We start from the raw sequence: 14,476 nt of genomic DNA on the forward strand, positions 1-14,476 counted from the left end.
GCAGCGCTGACAGAGGAAATCTTTCAGTCTATTTAGTGCCCACTGTGTATATTATTTCCTTCAGTCCCAGAACACCCGAGGAGGTAGGGGCCGATGTTCCCAATCTGCAGATGTGGGTGTACTCAGTAAGTCATTCGGCCTTTGGTGGTCCCAGGCTCAGGTAGAGGAGTGGATTGGAGCCGGGGAACACAGATGGGACCGGGCAGGGATGAGAGGAGGCCGGGCTCCCCTCCCTTCTCTTTAAAGTTTCCCGCCAGTGTGGTCGACTCGCAGCACGAGTTACGCCCTCTTCAGGAGTCCCTCCCCTTCTGCTCCTGTCCGCCTCTCCGCGGCCAGGCAGGCTCGACCAATCAGAAGAGGCCTTGGGCGGGCGCTGCCGTCCAGCGAGCCAATAGGCGGGCAGTGGCAGCCGGACTTGCCCGGGCATGTGGAGGCTGCCGGCTTTCCGGACGCCACGTGCGGACCGGAAGAGACGCGCGGGGCTTCAGGTGAGATCTAGGACCCTGTGCTGGGGCTGCAGGGTCGGGCGGGCTGAGGCCGCGTGTCGCGGGTCGCAGGCCCCGCGCGTTGTGTCCGCCCCGGCCTGCGGCGGGGACGCCTGAGCTGGGCTGACCGTGCTCTACCGGCCGGCAGAAAAGCAGGCCGGGCGCCGCCTGTCTCCAGTCCTCGCTTTGCTCTGGGGTCCAGGGCCAGAGGGGGCGGCGCTGGTCGTTGGGACTTGGCCCAGCCGCCGCGGCCAGCAAGTGACCAACGCCCGAGTCCTTCCCAGTGAGATCAGGCCTCCCACGCGTCACGCCTGGGAGAACGTCAGCCAGCGGGGAGGTCGTGCCGGGATAGCAGACTTTAGTTGTTGTCGTTGTCCCAGCACAGGGAACCTTATCGAGCCAGTTCTCAGATTTGGGCAATTATCAGAATCGTGGCTTTAGGGTAGGGGTCGTGCGCGCTCTTTTTGAAACTCTAGATTCTCAGGCCCCTTTCCCCAAAATAGCAGTTAGGACGGTGTGGGAGTGGGCCTGAAAATCAGCCTTTTATCAGATTTCATTTGGTAATTAACTGTATTTGGGAAGCCCTTATCTAATTCACAGCCCTCGGTTGATGGTGAAGAGACGTGACTTGCCCCAGATCATCTAGCTATTTAGTGCCTAAATAGCACAGAGGAGGGTCTAGAACTGCCCTCTGCCCTCCTGATCAGCCAGCAGGTTGGTGACTCTGATGCCACTGAGGATTCTGACTTCGTGGTTCCTTTGGGGCCTTTGCTCCATTGACTCTGCAGCTGGGACCCTTTCTTTAGGCCAGGGACCCCCTCCCTGCCTGAAAGCCCGGTGACCCCCCAGAGCGCTGGTTCCAGGCTAGACAAAGGCTTGTATTTGTCCTTGTGGAAAGGGTTGTTTTATCTGAGTGGAACTTCTCTCCAGCTTCACTGAGCTACATTTGGGCCCCCAAAGAGGTGTGTCCTTGATGACTGTTGGTTTTGACGTGTCAGCACGTAGCAAGAGCGGTGGACAAAACCCCACAGACACCGAGGTAGTGAAGGAAGTGGCTTTTAATCACCTAGAAGCATCAGCAGACTAGTGTCTCAAAATCCCAGCTTGTTGAGTGGACGATATCTGTCCCTTTTAAGGGCTCACAACACTAAGGATTTTACATGCAAGGGCCGTGATTGATTGACAATCTAGGGGATAAGTGACAGGGGCTGCATGCACCGGTAATCAGAGTGAAACAGAACAGAACAAGAAATTTCACAATGTCCTTCCACACAATGTCTGGAATCTATGGATAACATCGGTTGCTAGGTCACACTTTGAATTTTAACTATCAGGCTAAGGTCAGGCAGGCCCAGGCCTGGTTTCTGGTCTGGTGCCTGGTGCGGTGCTGTGCTGCCTGCCTTTGGTTTCGCTTCCTCGTTTCTTATTAAAACAGGTACTGAGTATAAAATAATATAGAACAATATGTCGGGGGGGGGTGCTCTCTTTCTCTCTTCTCTCAAGCAAGGTCAGGGTGTTTGGAAAAGGACTGCTTTCCTCTCTTGAAATAGGAGGCCATAGAGGCCTTTTCTCAGATAATTTCTGGCTTCTTTAAAACCTTGCCAGTAGGGTCAGGAAAGCCACCCACCCTAGTCCTAGCCTCAGCCCCTCACAGAGAAAGGAGGGGACTATCCACCACCCCGCTTTCCCAAATTAGTTATTAAGCAGGGTTGGCATTGGGCTTCTTAGGCTTTTTTCTCCCGTTGCTGGACTGAAGCAAATTGAGGTTCTGAATTTGTCAGTTCTAAGATGTGACTGTCAATGTGAGGAAGTTGGTTACAGTTAAGACCTTTTTAAAAGAGAGACCTTTTCTCCTGGAAAGGATGGGATGAGCAAGCAGGGTGAATGAGTCAGGATGGGTCAGGTCTGGATGAGTCAAGTCAGGATGCGGTGCCCTGCCCTGGAGTGTGGAGTCTTTATGGAGATGCTGTGGTATCATCAAACCTGGCAGTTCACCTCACTTCCCACCCCCTTCCCGTTTCTCTTAATCTCTGCTGCTACTGCTCAGGTTTTCATCTTCTCCAGACCCCTTTCTACACGCTTCTGAAGAGGACCTGCCACGTGCTAGCTTCTAGGCTGGCTGTTGGGGAAGGGACGGAGACAATCAAGGCTCCAACCTGCCTTCATATAGCTCTAAGGTAGACTGTGTGTACCAATGGACTTGGAAGGGTGTAATAATTCTCAAATTGTGTATAAGAGCTCAGCACAGAGGGATGAATTTCTTTGCTCCCCAGCTAGACTTCATGTCCTGAGTCAGGGCTACTATGGGGTATTTCAGTGACCTCCATAGGTGCCTCTGAGGCTCCCCCATTCACTTGGCCAGTAGACACCAATTCAGGGGACACCAGATTGGAGTAGGGGTGGCTCGTGGAAGGGCCACCAGAGTGGGAAGTAGAAGATGAAATGGTGCAAAGGAGAGAGGAGCGAGAAACAGTGCCTCCAGCATGACCCACCTTATGCTCTACACCCTAGTGACTTCAGGCTGCTGGTGGGCCCTCTTCCTCCACCCTGGGTTACTCTTTTTTAAAGCCTTTACCCCTAACATGGCCACTGATTCTTCTCCCTTCTACCTGGAAGGTTACTGTTTTACATGCACACAGATTTAGCTTCTTCCAGGAAGCCTCCAGAGAATTGTCCTCCAACCTGTTTTGCCTCCCTAGCACCTCTAATTCAGCCCTTAACACACTTTGTGCTTGGTTTCTGTCTCCACCATGAAACTAAACCTCTTGGAGTCCAGGATCCACCTTTGCAGCTGCCCAGCACTTGGCACAGTGGAGACACGAGAGAGCTTCAGTGTGGCATTGGCCTGTGCAACCTAGTGGCAGAACAATAGCCGAGTCTGAAAGAGCAGGAGGACTGTGAGTGGGAAGGGAGGCAGGGGAAGGCCTGTGGCTTGGGAAAGGGCTGTGAGTCTGCCACCACCCAGAAGTCCTTCTGGAAGAACCTCTATCCCACTGGGTCGCACTGCTCTGGCCTAAGAAGAGCTGGTTACCAACCACAGGCTAGAGTCTAACCTCTCTGGGAGAAGGAACAGTGATTATTGAGCCCCTGCTGTTTAGAATACAGGAATACCCCAGCATACATTGTGTCATTTCCTCTTCACACAGTAGAGGGGGTGGTAAGATCATTTTTACATGCCTGAAAACTGAAACTCAGCAGTTTAGGTAATTTACAAAGAGCTGAGTTAGGCCCAGCATGGTGGCCCACGCCTGTAAGCCCAGAACTCTGGGAGGCCGAGGCAGGCGGATCACCTGAGGTCAGTTGTTTGAGACCAGCCTGTCCAACATGGCAAAACGCCATCTCTATTAAAAATACAAAAATTAGCCACACGTGGTGGTGCATGCCTGTAATCCAGCTACTCAGGAGGCTGAGGCAGAAGAATTGCTTGAAGCTGGGAGGCGGAGATTGCAATGAGCTGAGATCACGCTGTTGCACTCTAGCCTGGGTAACAAGAATGAAACTCCACCTCAATAAATAAATAAATAAATAAGCCGAGTTAAACCCTGCTTTGCCTGACTTCAAAGCCCTAGTTTGTTTGATCTGTTAAAAATGTACTGACTGACTTGGCATAACAAATGAGATAGGCTTTCCAAGCTATGGCCTCAGCTGTTGGGAAGATGCTGGGTTTTGCAAACTCACAGGAACATTAGACATTTCGTATAGCAGCAATGTGCGAGAGCACCTCTTATCCTAGCTTTCAATGACGAGGGCTTAAAGTCTGCTGGGTGGGAGCCCACCACAGAAATCTACAAGCACTTCAGATCAGGACTTTTAAATGTTTGTAGATGCTGTGGTGATTAATGACTTACAAAGTCAGGTAAAGAAATTACATTTAAAGGCTGGACATGGTGGCTCATACCTATAATCCCAGTAATCTGGGAGGCCGAAGTGGGCAGATCACTTGAGCCTAGCTTAAGACCAGCAGGGCAACATGATGAAACCCCATCTCTACTAAAAATACAAAAAAGTTAGTCAGGTCTGCTGGTGTGCACCTGTAGTCCCGGCTACCCATGAGGCGGAGATGGGAGGATCACTTGAGCCCTGCAGTGAACTGTGATCACGCCACTGCACTCCAGCCTGGGTGACAGAGCGAGACCTTCTCTCTAAATAAATAAATAAATAACATTTGGTTAACATATTACAAAAAATATAGCTATTCAATTACTGCGGGCTTCCTGTGAAATTTTTTCTCCAGGTTCTGAGGATCTGTGCCTTCATATTTCAAAAAAAGATTTCTTAAAAAGGCCTATACAGTTTCTGTAACCTTTATTTTCCTATAACCATACCTCTGTCAAAGTGATACTTCTTAGAAAAAATCACAGCAGAAAAGAAGTCTGCTGCTAACAGTATTGGAGTCAGCCATGGTTTGATTGAGGTTGAGGGTGTGGATTCTGGGTTCCTATCAGCCTTTGGCCTTTACTAATTGGGCAAGTTTCTTCACCTCTGTGCCTCAGTTTCTTACCTGTAAAATGAAGATAATAATACTTTGTTTGGGTCATTGAACAGATTGAGTGATTCCATGTAGTATTTACAACAGTGACTTGCATGTGTTTGCAGTATGAATGCTTTTATTAGTGAAATGGGTCCTCAGCTCAATCTGGGAGCCACCAGCTACAGTGCAGGGCTCTCGGGCATCCACACCATGGGGAGGAGGGGATGGTGGATGGGCTGCAGGGAGGGAGGGTGGATGGGTTGCCTGGCACATTCTCACCCAGCCCCTCTGCCTATGTGTTCTCTCTTCAGGCTGCTGCCCCATTGGAAGATTACTCCCCAGGCTTCGCTTACCCCAAGCAGTGAGCTAACTGGAATGGTACCCTGGGAGGCCCCTGAGTCTGCTCAGTGCCTCTGCCCTTCCTTCACCATCCCAGATGCCAAGGATGCGTTTCGGAAGAGGCACAAGAGAAGGAGCCGACAGCACCAGCGGTTCATGGCCCGGAAGGCCTTGCTGCAGGAGCAGGGGCTGCTGAGCATGCCTCCAGAACCAGGGTCCTCCCTACTGCCCACCTCTTACAGGGCAGTGCCAGCAACTGAGGCTCCCAGCAGTGGGAAGCAGTGTCTGAGGGCTGGATCTGGCGGTGCCCCATGCAGCAGAAGGCCCGCTCCCAGGAGAGCCTCAGGGCCCTTGCCCAGCAAGTGTGTGGCTATCGACTGTGAGATGGTGGGCACGGGACCCCAAGGGCGGGTGAGCGAGCTGGCCCGCTGTTCCATCGTGAGTTACCATGGCGATGTCCTCTATGACAAGTACATCAGGCCTGAGATGCCCATCGTTGACTACCGTACTCGCTGGAGCGGCGTCACTCGGCAGCACATGCACAAGGCTATCCCCTTCCAGGTGGCCCAGAAAGAGGTAAGGGCAGGGTTGGGTACTTGTTTGGGTGGTGTGGTGGGCTGGAAAGAGCCACCCTAGGTTTGAGTCACCACTTTGCTTCACTGGGGGCAAGAAACCTTGGGAAAGTCACCTAACTGCTCCGAACAGTAAGTTCCTTCTCCACAGAGTAGGGGAAATAAACATAAAATCCCAAACCTGCCTCCAGATAGGGATTGCTGGCCTGTTGCACAGGACAATATAGAAAGGCTACACCAACTGTGAGGTGATAAACGGCTTACATTTTAGAGTTTGCTTTCTGTTTTAAAAGTTGTATGAGTTGATATAAAATTTGTAAAGCCCACGTCAGGTACTGATGTTTTGGCATATTTCCTTATGTTAGTTTCTTAGTGCTTAGAAAAATGTAATTAGTGGTTGGGACCACACTGATGTACCAGGAATTCCCAAACATGCTTGACCTTAGGAAACACCTGAGGCCTTTTTAACAATCCGGGATCCCTGTCCCCAGTTCCCTCCGTAGAGACCCTGATCCATTAGGCTTGGGGAGGGCTCTGACCCTTGTTCCAAAAAATCATCACACTGTGCAGACTTGCACCATAAAGCCACAGGGCTTAAGGGGAAATGGAGGAAGGGAACAGTATTAAAAAGGACATCAGTGGCACCCCCAAAATAAGATAGAAACCTAATAAAAAAGGTAGTCCAGTTTTATACATCTTGTTTCTTCTTCTTTTTTTTTTTTCCTTATTCCACATATCTTAAATGGTTAAGAAATGCACAATACACCAATAAGTATGGCACTTTACCTTGAAAAAGTCCTAAAGCTTGCTTGTGGAAACAGGAGTCAGAAAGGTTGCAGCTTCAGTTTCTGTGAAGTGGTGGAAGGAGAGTTCTTTGAAGTCAGACAGGAAGTGTGACACCAGCTGTGGATGGGTGTGGCTCATCACACAGGTGAACCAGGGTTGCTGGGAGATATTTGGGCTGTGTGCATATTGTGTATACCCTCTTGGCTCAGTTCAGCTGGATGCAGTTTTCTGCGTTCACTGTGTTTCTCAAGGACGAAATTGTGCGTAAGCAAAGGTGAAATTTGCGTTGTTCCCAAAATGTGTCATACATCAGTTGCATTGAGACAAATCTGCATTTTCAGAACAAGCCTTAGAACCACTTTTTAACACTTCTGGGTTATTCTTGGGATTAGGCAAGGTTGGGAAATATTGGCGTACACTATCTTGTGTCCTACTTTTTCACATAACATTGTGGCCCGAGCATTCCTTTGAAATGATTGGAGGTTATTTTATGTATCAAGGAGGCCAATCAATAAGAGTAGCAACAAGAGGGGAGGTGCGTGGTGAACGCTCCAGCTCCTTGGTCCCTTCCATTGACCTGGTGGGTGGTGGTCCCAAGAGCAGGACCACTTTTTGTCTGCCCAGACTCTGAGCCACTGTGGGGTGTGCTCCATCTCTTTCCACTTCATGGCTGACTGGGGGGAGGGGCAGTGTGGTGAGTGACCAGCGTGGTGGCATGTCCCTACCATAAAGTCTCAATGCATCTTATCCATCTGCCATGAAAGCTGGGTTTAGGGATAAACTATATGCTGCCAGCAGAGGTAGGCTGTGGAGGCCAGCAGCTGGTGATAAGGAGAGCCTAAGCCCAGCTAAGAGGGCTGGAGGGGATTGCTGGCCCATGGCCCTGGACGTGGCCTCCCTGGTGTGTGAGGAGGCCACCCAGCAGGGAGGGGAGGAACACAATGTGCAAGCGACCAGAGCTGAGCAAGAGAGCAGGTTAAGAGGGTGAGGAGGAGTTAGTACACAGCAGGGCAAGGGGTTAGAGTCCTGAAGACAGGGATTATGGCCCTTAATGCTCATAAGAGCTGCTGCTGTGGTGTGTCTACCAGTGACAGCCACGGTTCTGTTGACTTCACCCAGCTGGTCTTTATTGATCACCTCCTGTGATAAGTAAATAATAAATAAGTAAATGTAATGCTTTCTGCTACTGGAAAAAGATAGGCATTAAAAAAAAGAATAGGATTAAGAAAATGTGGCACATATACACCATGGAATACTATGTAGCCATAAAAAAGGATGAGTTTGCGTCCTTTGTTGGGACATGGATGCAGCTGGAAACCATCATTCTCAGCAAACTATCACAAGAACAGAAAACCAAATACCGCATGTTCTCACTCATAGGTGGGAACTGAACAATGAGATCACTTGGACTCGGGAAGGGGAACATCACACACCAGGGCCTATCATGGGGAGGGGGGAGGGGGGAGGGATTGCATTGGGAGTTATACATGATATAAATGATGAATCGATGGGTGCTGACGAGTTGATGGGTGCAGCACACCAACATGGCACAAGTATACATATGTAACAAACCTGCACATTATGCACATGTACCTTAGAACTTAAAGTATAATTAAAAAAAAAAAAAAAGAATAAATGTGACGGTTTCCCTGGAGCACCACTAATAAGTCCAACATGGTCTCTGCACTCACAGACCTTACAGTGGGGTGGGGGAGAGTTGGGTGGAGGCCTGGTGATGTCTTCCAGCCTGAGAGGAAAGCCAACGCCAGCAGTAGAGTTGCTGGTATCTGGTAACAGGAAGACTTCCATCCATGACCTCCTTTAGTCCTTACAGCTGCCCCACGGAATGCTGCTGCCAGTGTTCCCCTTTGACAGGTGCGGAAGACATAGGTACGCCCCTGGGTATAGACAGTAGAAGGATCTGGGTTCAGACTTGGGGCAGCATGGTTGACTGTGGAGCTCATGATCTCCCCACTCTGTGCTGCCTCCCTCCACAGGGATCCATGCACCTATTGGCCAAGGGTTCTCGGTGCGTGTCTCCTGCCAGCCCGATGGGGTGTGGGGGCACCTCCCTGACTCCTCTCTCTGCTCACAGATCCTTAAGCTCCTGAAGGGCAAGGTGGTGGTGGGGCACGCGCTGCACAACGACTTCCAGGCCCTCAAGTATGTCCACCCTCGGAGCCAGACCCGGGATACCACCTATGTCCCAAACTTCCTCAGCGAGCCCAGCCTCCACACCCGGGCCCGGGTCTCTCTAAAGGACCTGGCCCTGCAGCTGCTGCACAAGAAGATCCAGGTGCGTGGTGAGAGAATGACTGGAAGGGAGGGAGGCCCGCCTGGCTTCCATGCCACTTGAGCCACAGACAAGGCTTTGGGCTGTGCCTCCAGCCTCCTTGTCATTCTCTCTTCCCCAGTCCAGGTCCAGGGACCTTGCATAAATGGGTCTCCCTCTTGTACAGACAGCCCCAGGTGTTTCTCTCCATGGTCCTTCTTCCCCAGTGTGTACTGCGATTCTCCCAGATCACATTCTCCTAGGCTGATCTCTTGGTTCTTGTATCCCCGAAGGGTGGTCTCCCATCCCCTACCACCAGCCATATAGCCTTAGATGAGGAGCCAGTACCTCTTGCTCCTGTTGGGCTTCACATTTATTAGTCATCTGGTCTGCAAGCCTTTGAAGCAGGAGATTTTTAGCATGCCTTATATTTGAGGAAAACAGGCTTGGAGAAGCTGCATGGCTTATGGTGTACAGTTGGGGTTCCATCCCTTTTCTGTGAATCTCCATTCTGAGCATATGTATTCTTGGGCCTGCACAAAGAACCCTGGGTAACTGGCCTTGCTTCTTGGGGTAACAGGCCTCTCACCAGGCTTGCAGGTAGTGATGTGTTGGCTCTTGTTAGCAGGTGGGCCCGCACGGGCACTCATCAGTAGAAGATGCCACGACAGCCATGGAGCTCTACCGGCTGGTGGAGGTGCAGTGGGAACAGCAGGAGGCCCGCAGCCTCTGGACCTGCCCTGAGGACAGAGAACCTGACAGCAGCACAGACATGGAACAGTACATGGAGGACCAGTACTGGCCCGACGACCTTGTCCACGGCAGCAGAGGAGGAGCCAGGGGGGCACAGGACAGAAGGAATTGAGAAGGGGGCAGGGCTCCCTGACTGGGCTTCTGGTGTGGCCGGTAGGAAGTAGGGGCCAGGAGAGCAGCAGGCACTCCTTCCTGGGCAGGGCGGGGCAGGATGCAGCGAGCCAGCCCCAGGGCCAGAGGAGTTGGGGTCATCTGTTATCTTGACACCCTCTGCTCACAGCATAGGGCTCTGTCTCTCCAGGGCTGTTAGTTCTTTCTCCTGACTCCTGTGATTTTGCTAATGGCACTTTACAGACTCCATGGTGATGTCAGGTGGACCATCTTCTAGGGCCCAGCAGGAGTAGGGAATGTGTCCACAGACGGACCAGGTTGTCATGGCCTTCCCCACCCCTCAGATCTCCTGAGTCATCGCTGTGCTAATGAAAGGAATCATGTCACCCTGTCTGGGGTTGGTGGGTGGGGGTGTCAATCTCCTGGAGCTCCCTTACCCCAACTCAATGACTTGGGGTAAAGTTATCTTCCTTTTATTGCCTACCTCTTCCTCCACTCATTTTGGGTTCAGAATAAATATGCCCTGAAGTTAAAGAGTTAAGTCCTAAAGGAGACATTTCCTCCCCACTTCCCTGACCTGGAACTCTGGCTATAGCCATTGTAGGAACTCTGTGCTCCGCGTGGCCTGTCAGCTCCCTGCTAGGCTACAGTGGAATAGCAGAGCCCACAGGCTTCTCATGGGGAACTGGCCCCTTAACATGCTTCGCAACAGAAGGCCGCAGGCACAGCTCAGGGAGGAGGGAAGGCAGGTAAGCTTTGGATGAGAATGGGCATATTTATTTTGACCCAAATCAGGGACTTCCCCAGTCCGCCCAGTACTGGGCTCTTAAGCAAAAGCCTGAGAAACAAGACAGTGGTTTGAATTCTGGGGCCTTTGTGTAGAATTGTGCCTGACCTTTATTTATTTATTAAGAGCAGGGCTACTCGTCTAGGGGAGTAGAGTCTGTCTCCTGGGGCTGGGGCAGGGCATTGGCAGTTATGCAGTGGCCCTGAACCTGGTCTGATGCCCCCTCAGCTCTTTGACTATCACTGTGGCTGTTGGGTTTTTTCCTGTTTCTAAAAATGTTCTCTTGTTTCCTAAGTGACGGTTTTGAAATATTGGGTAACCAAGAACTCAGGTCACACAGACCTTGGAGCCCCATCTTTGCTTGCCACTTACCTTGAGATACTAGGCAAGCGAGGGACTTCACTCTTGAGCCTGTTGTTTCCTTATCTGTAAAATGGGGATAGTGGTACGGCCTACCTCATAGGGTTGTAATGAGCACTAAATGTGAAGTGTTTGGCACAGTGCCTGACATGTGGTGAGCCACAGCCACTGTGAGTTTCTGTTTTCCTTTTTTTTTTTTAAGCCCCAAAAGGGGCCACAACGTTGTTTATTCTTTGAGGATTTGTTGCAACTTCTTCAGGATAACACCTGAGTCCACAGGCTGAATAGCTGTGGCCCAGACAGAACTGCTCTGGCTTGGCTGTTGCAGCAGGTGGGGCGCTGGCCTCGGTGAGGACACAGCAGCAAGGGTCACAGTTATCCCTGTTCTTGTCTGTGGTCACCAGGCACAGGTTTGACTTCCGGTCAGTGTCCCGACATTGTGCGGGAGGTGACAACAGAGCAAAGCAGCACAGGGGTCAGGGAGGTAGAGACACTGCTGAAATCACACTACCCCACCCTTAGCTGAAGCCCCATGTTCCACAAACTTGGGGTCATAGATTGTCCAGTCACTGGCTCCTTCCCTGTCAGCACAGCACAGAGGAAGGGGCTAGCTGAGTCTTTTACTACTTCTGGCCCGGCTCCAGAACTTTGTTCTAGATTCCTTAAAAGTCGGTAGCTGATGTCAAACTCAGTTGAGCAGTAGCTTTGATCCCTTGGTCTGGGGGTTAAAGGAAGATAGCGCTGTTATCAGCGGGGAAAGGTACTATTTAAGATCAGCTTTGTTGTAAAACCATTTGTTCTAGAATAAAACTCAACTGTAAAAGTGGGTTAAGTGGCCCTTCCTGTGAATTGGCAAGCTGGGGTTGTAGGGTGGCTCTTTGGGGGTTTGGGAGGGGACTGGGGCACTAAGCCTTGCTGGGTGCTTTGGCCTTTGAGAGGGCAGTTTTCAAGAGGATGCAGTGGGCTGCAGCAAGAAAATAGCAGAGCTACAGAATTTAGATAATTTATTTCTTATTGCCCTATTACAGAGCATAAGTTTTGTGTTTTGTTTTTTGTTTGAGACAGGGTCTTACTCCTGTTGCCTGGGCTGGAGTGCAGGGTGTAATCATGGCTCGCCGCAGCCACGACTTCCCAGGTTCAGGAGATCCTCCTACGTTGGCCTCCCAAGTAGCTGGGATGACAGGCATGCGCTACCCGCCCGGCTAATTTTTTTGGTATTTTTAGTAGACACGGGGTTTCACCATGTTGGCCAGGCTGGTCTCAAACTCCTGGACTGAAGCAATCCACTCACCTCGGTCTCCCAAAGTGCTGGGATTACAAACAGGAGCCACCGCACCTGGCCATATTTGTTTTAACTTTTTTGTTTCTCCCTGAAGCTATGTACTCACTTAAATGTTTTTAATTGTAGTAAAATACACGTAACAAAATGTACTATGCTAATTGCTTTTAGTGTACAGTCCAATAGTGTTATGTCTGTATCTACATTGTTGTGCAGCAGGTCTCAAACTTTTTCATCTTGTGAAACTGAAACTTTCCATTTCCCCCTTTCTTCTTTTCTTTTTTTTTTTTTCTTGAGACGGAGTTTCACTTTTGTTGCCCAGGCTGGAGTGCAATGGTGCGATCTTGGCTCACTGCAACCTCCACCTCCCAGATTCAAGCAATTCTCCTGCCTCAGCCTCTCGAGTAGCTGGAATTACAGGCATGCACCACCACGGCCGGCTAATTTTGTATTTTCAGTAGAGACAAGGTTTCTCCATGTTGGTCAGGCTGGTCTTGAACTCCCAACCTCAGGTGATCCCCCTGCCTCAACCTCCCAAAGTGCTGGGATTACAGGTGCGAGCCACTGCACCTGGCCTTTTCCCCCTTTTTTCAACCCCTGGCAACTACCATTCTTCTTTCTACTTCTATGAATTTGACTAGATAGCTCCTACAAGTGGAATCATACAGTATTTGTCACTTTGTGACTAGCTTATTTCACTTAGCACAGTGTCTTCATCTATGTTGTGGCATGTGTCAGAGTTTTATTTTTTAAGAGACTGTTGCCCAGGCTGGACTCAAACTCCTGGGCTCAAGTTTTCCTCTTGTCTCAGCCTCCCAAATAGCTGGGACTACAGGCATGTGCCCCCATGCCTGGCAACTATTTATTTTTTTTGTAGAGACGGGGTCTCACTGTATTGCCCAGGCTGATCTTGAATTCCTGGCCTCAGGTGATCCTTCTGCTTTGGCCTCCCAGGGTGCTGGGATTACAGGAGTGAGCTACTGCACCTGACCAGAATTTTCTTTTTAAGGCTGAATGATCCTTTGTATGCATATACCATGCTTTGTTTATCCATTCATCTGTCAGTCAACAATACTTAGGCTACTTCCCCCCTTGGCCATTGTGAATAATGCAGCTATGAGCATGCTGGAAGTGCTCCCAAGTGTACAAATACCCTTCGAAGACCCGCCTTTCAATTCATTTGAATGTATACCCAGTAGGGGAATTGCTGGATCATATAGTAATTCTTTTTTTTTTTTTTTTTTTTTTTGAGACAGAGCCTCACTTGTGTTGTCCAGGCTGGAGTGTGATGGTGCGATCTTGGCTCACTGCAATGTCCGTCTCCCGGGCTCAAGCTATTCTCCTGTCTCAGCCTTCCAAGTAGATGGGATTACAGGCGCATGCCACCACACCCGGCTAATTTTTGTACTTTTACTAGAGGCAGGGTTTTGCCATGTTGGCCAGGCTGGTCTTGAACTTCTGACCTCAGGTGATCCACCCGCTTCGGCCTCCCAAAGTGCTGGGATTACAGGTGTGAGCCACCGCACCTGGCCTGTAGTTAGTTTTTTTTGAGGAACTGCTGTACTGTTTTCTGTAGTAGCTGTACCATTTTACATTCCCACCAACAGTGATCAAGGGTTTCAATTTCTCCACATCTTTGCCAACATTTGTTTTCTGTTTTTCCATAGCAGCCATCCTAATGGGTATGAGATGATGTGGCTTGGATTTGCATTTCCCTAATCATTAGTAATATTGAGCATCTTCTTACATGCTTTTTGGTATACGGTTCATTTTTAACTCATTTTCTTAACATGTGTTTTATAATATGTATCTATTAACATAGTTTTACATATGTTAAACCACATGAAATTGCTAATATTCTACAGTTTTTTGCTTTTTGTTTTTTGTTTTTGAGACAGGGTCTCACTTATCACCCAAGCTGGAGTACAGTGGTATATAATCTTAGGTCACTGCAACCTCAACCTCCCAGGCTCAAGTGATCTTCCAGCCTAAGCCTCCCAAGTATAATACCTGGGACTATAAGTGCATGTCACCACACCTGGCTGATTTTTTGTATTTTTAGTAGAGACGAGGTCTTCTCTGTTGCCCAGGCTGGTCTTGAACCCTTGAGCTCATGGGATCCGCCCACCTCAGCCTCCCAAAGGGCTGGGATTACAGCTGTGAGCCACCGTGCCTGGCCCCACTGTTTCTTATGGTTCAACCTTTGGTATATACAGTTGACCCTTGAACAACATAGGGATTGGGTGTTGACTCCCCATACA

At 49.9% G+C, this 14,476-nt stretch overlaps 1 protein-coding gene across 3 annotated transcripts; it reads left to right on the top strand.

The window, feature by feature from the left end:
- The first annotated feature begins 392 nt into the window (after positions 1–392).
- On the top strand, positions 393–11,762 carry AEN (apoptosis enhancing nuclease). Of its 3 annotated transcripts, none has more exons than XM_023187235.1 (4): positions 393–488; positions 5,268–5,871; positions 8,749–8,949; positions 9,551–11,762. In XM_023187235.1, exons 2-4 carry the CDS (start codon positions 5,332–5,334, stop codon positions 9,788–9,790), a joined length of 981 nt encoding a protein of 326 aa, XP_023043003.1. In that variant the 5' UTR covers positions 393–488; positions 5,268–5,331; the 3' UTR covers positions 9,791–11,762. The 3 variants fall into 3 exon arrangements, with proteins under 3 accessions (XP_023043003.1, XP_023043005.1, XP_023043004.1); XM_023187237.1 differs by having other exon boundaries at positions 9,554–11,762; XM_023187236.2 differs by lacking the exon at positions 393–488 and adding an exon at positions 522–3,382.
- Positions 11,763–14,476: the final 2,714 nt, after the last annotated feature.

Source organism: Piliocolobus tephrosceles, chromosome 6 (genome assembly GCF_002776525.5).
Source record: "Piliocolobus tephrosceles isolate RC106 chromosome 6, ASM277652v3, whole genome shotgun sequence".
Classification (NCBI taxonomy): domain Eukaryota; kingdom Metazoa; phylum Chordata; class Mammalia; order Primates; family Cercopithecidae; genus Piliocolobus; species Piliocolobus tephrosceles.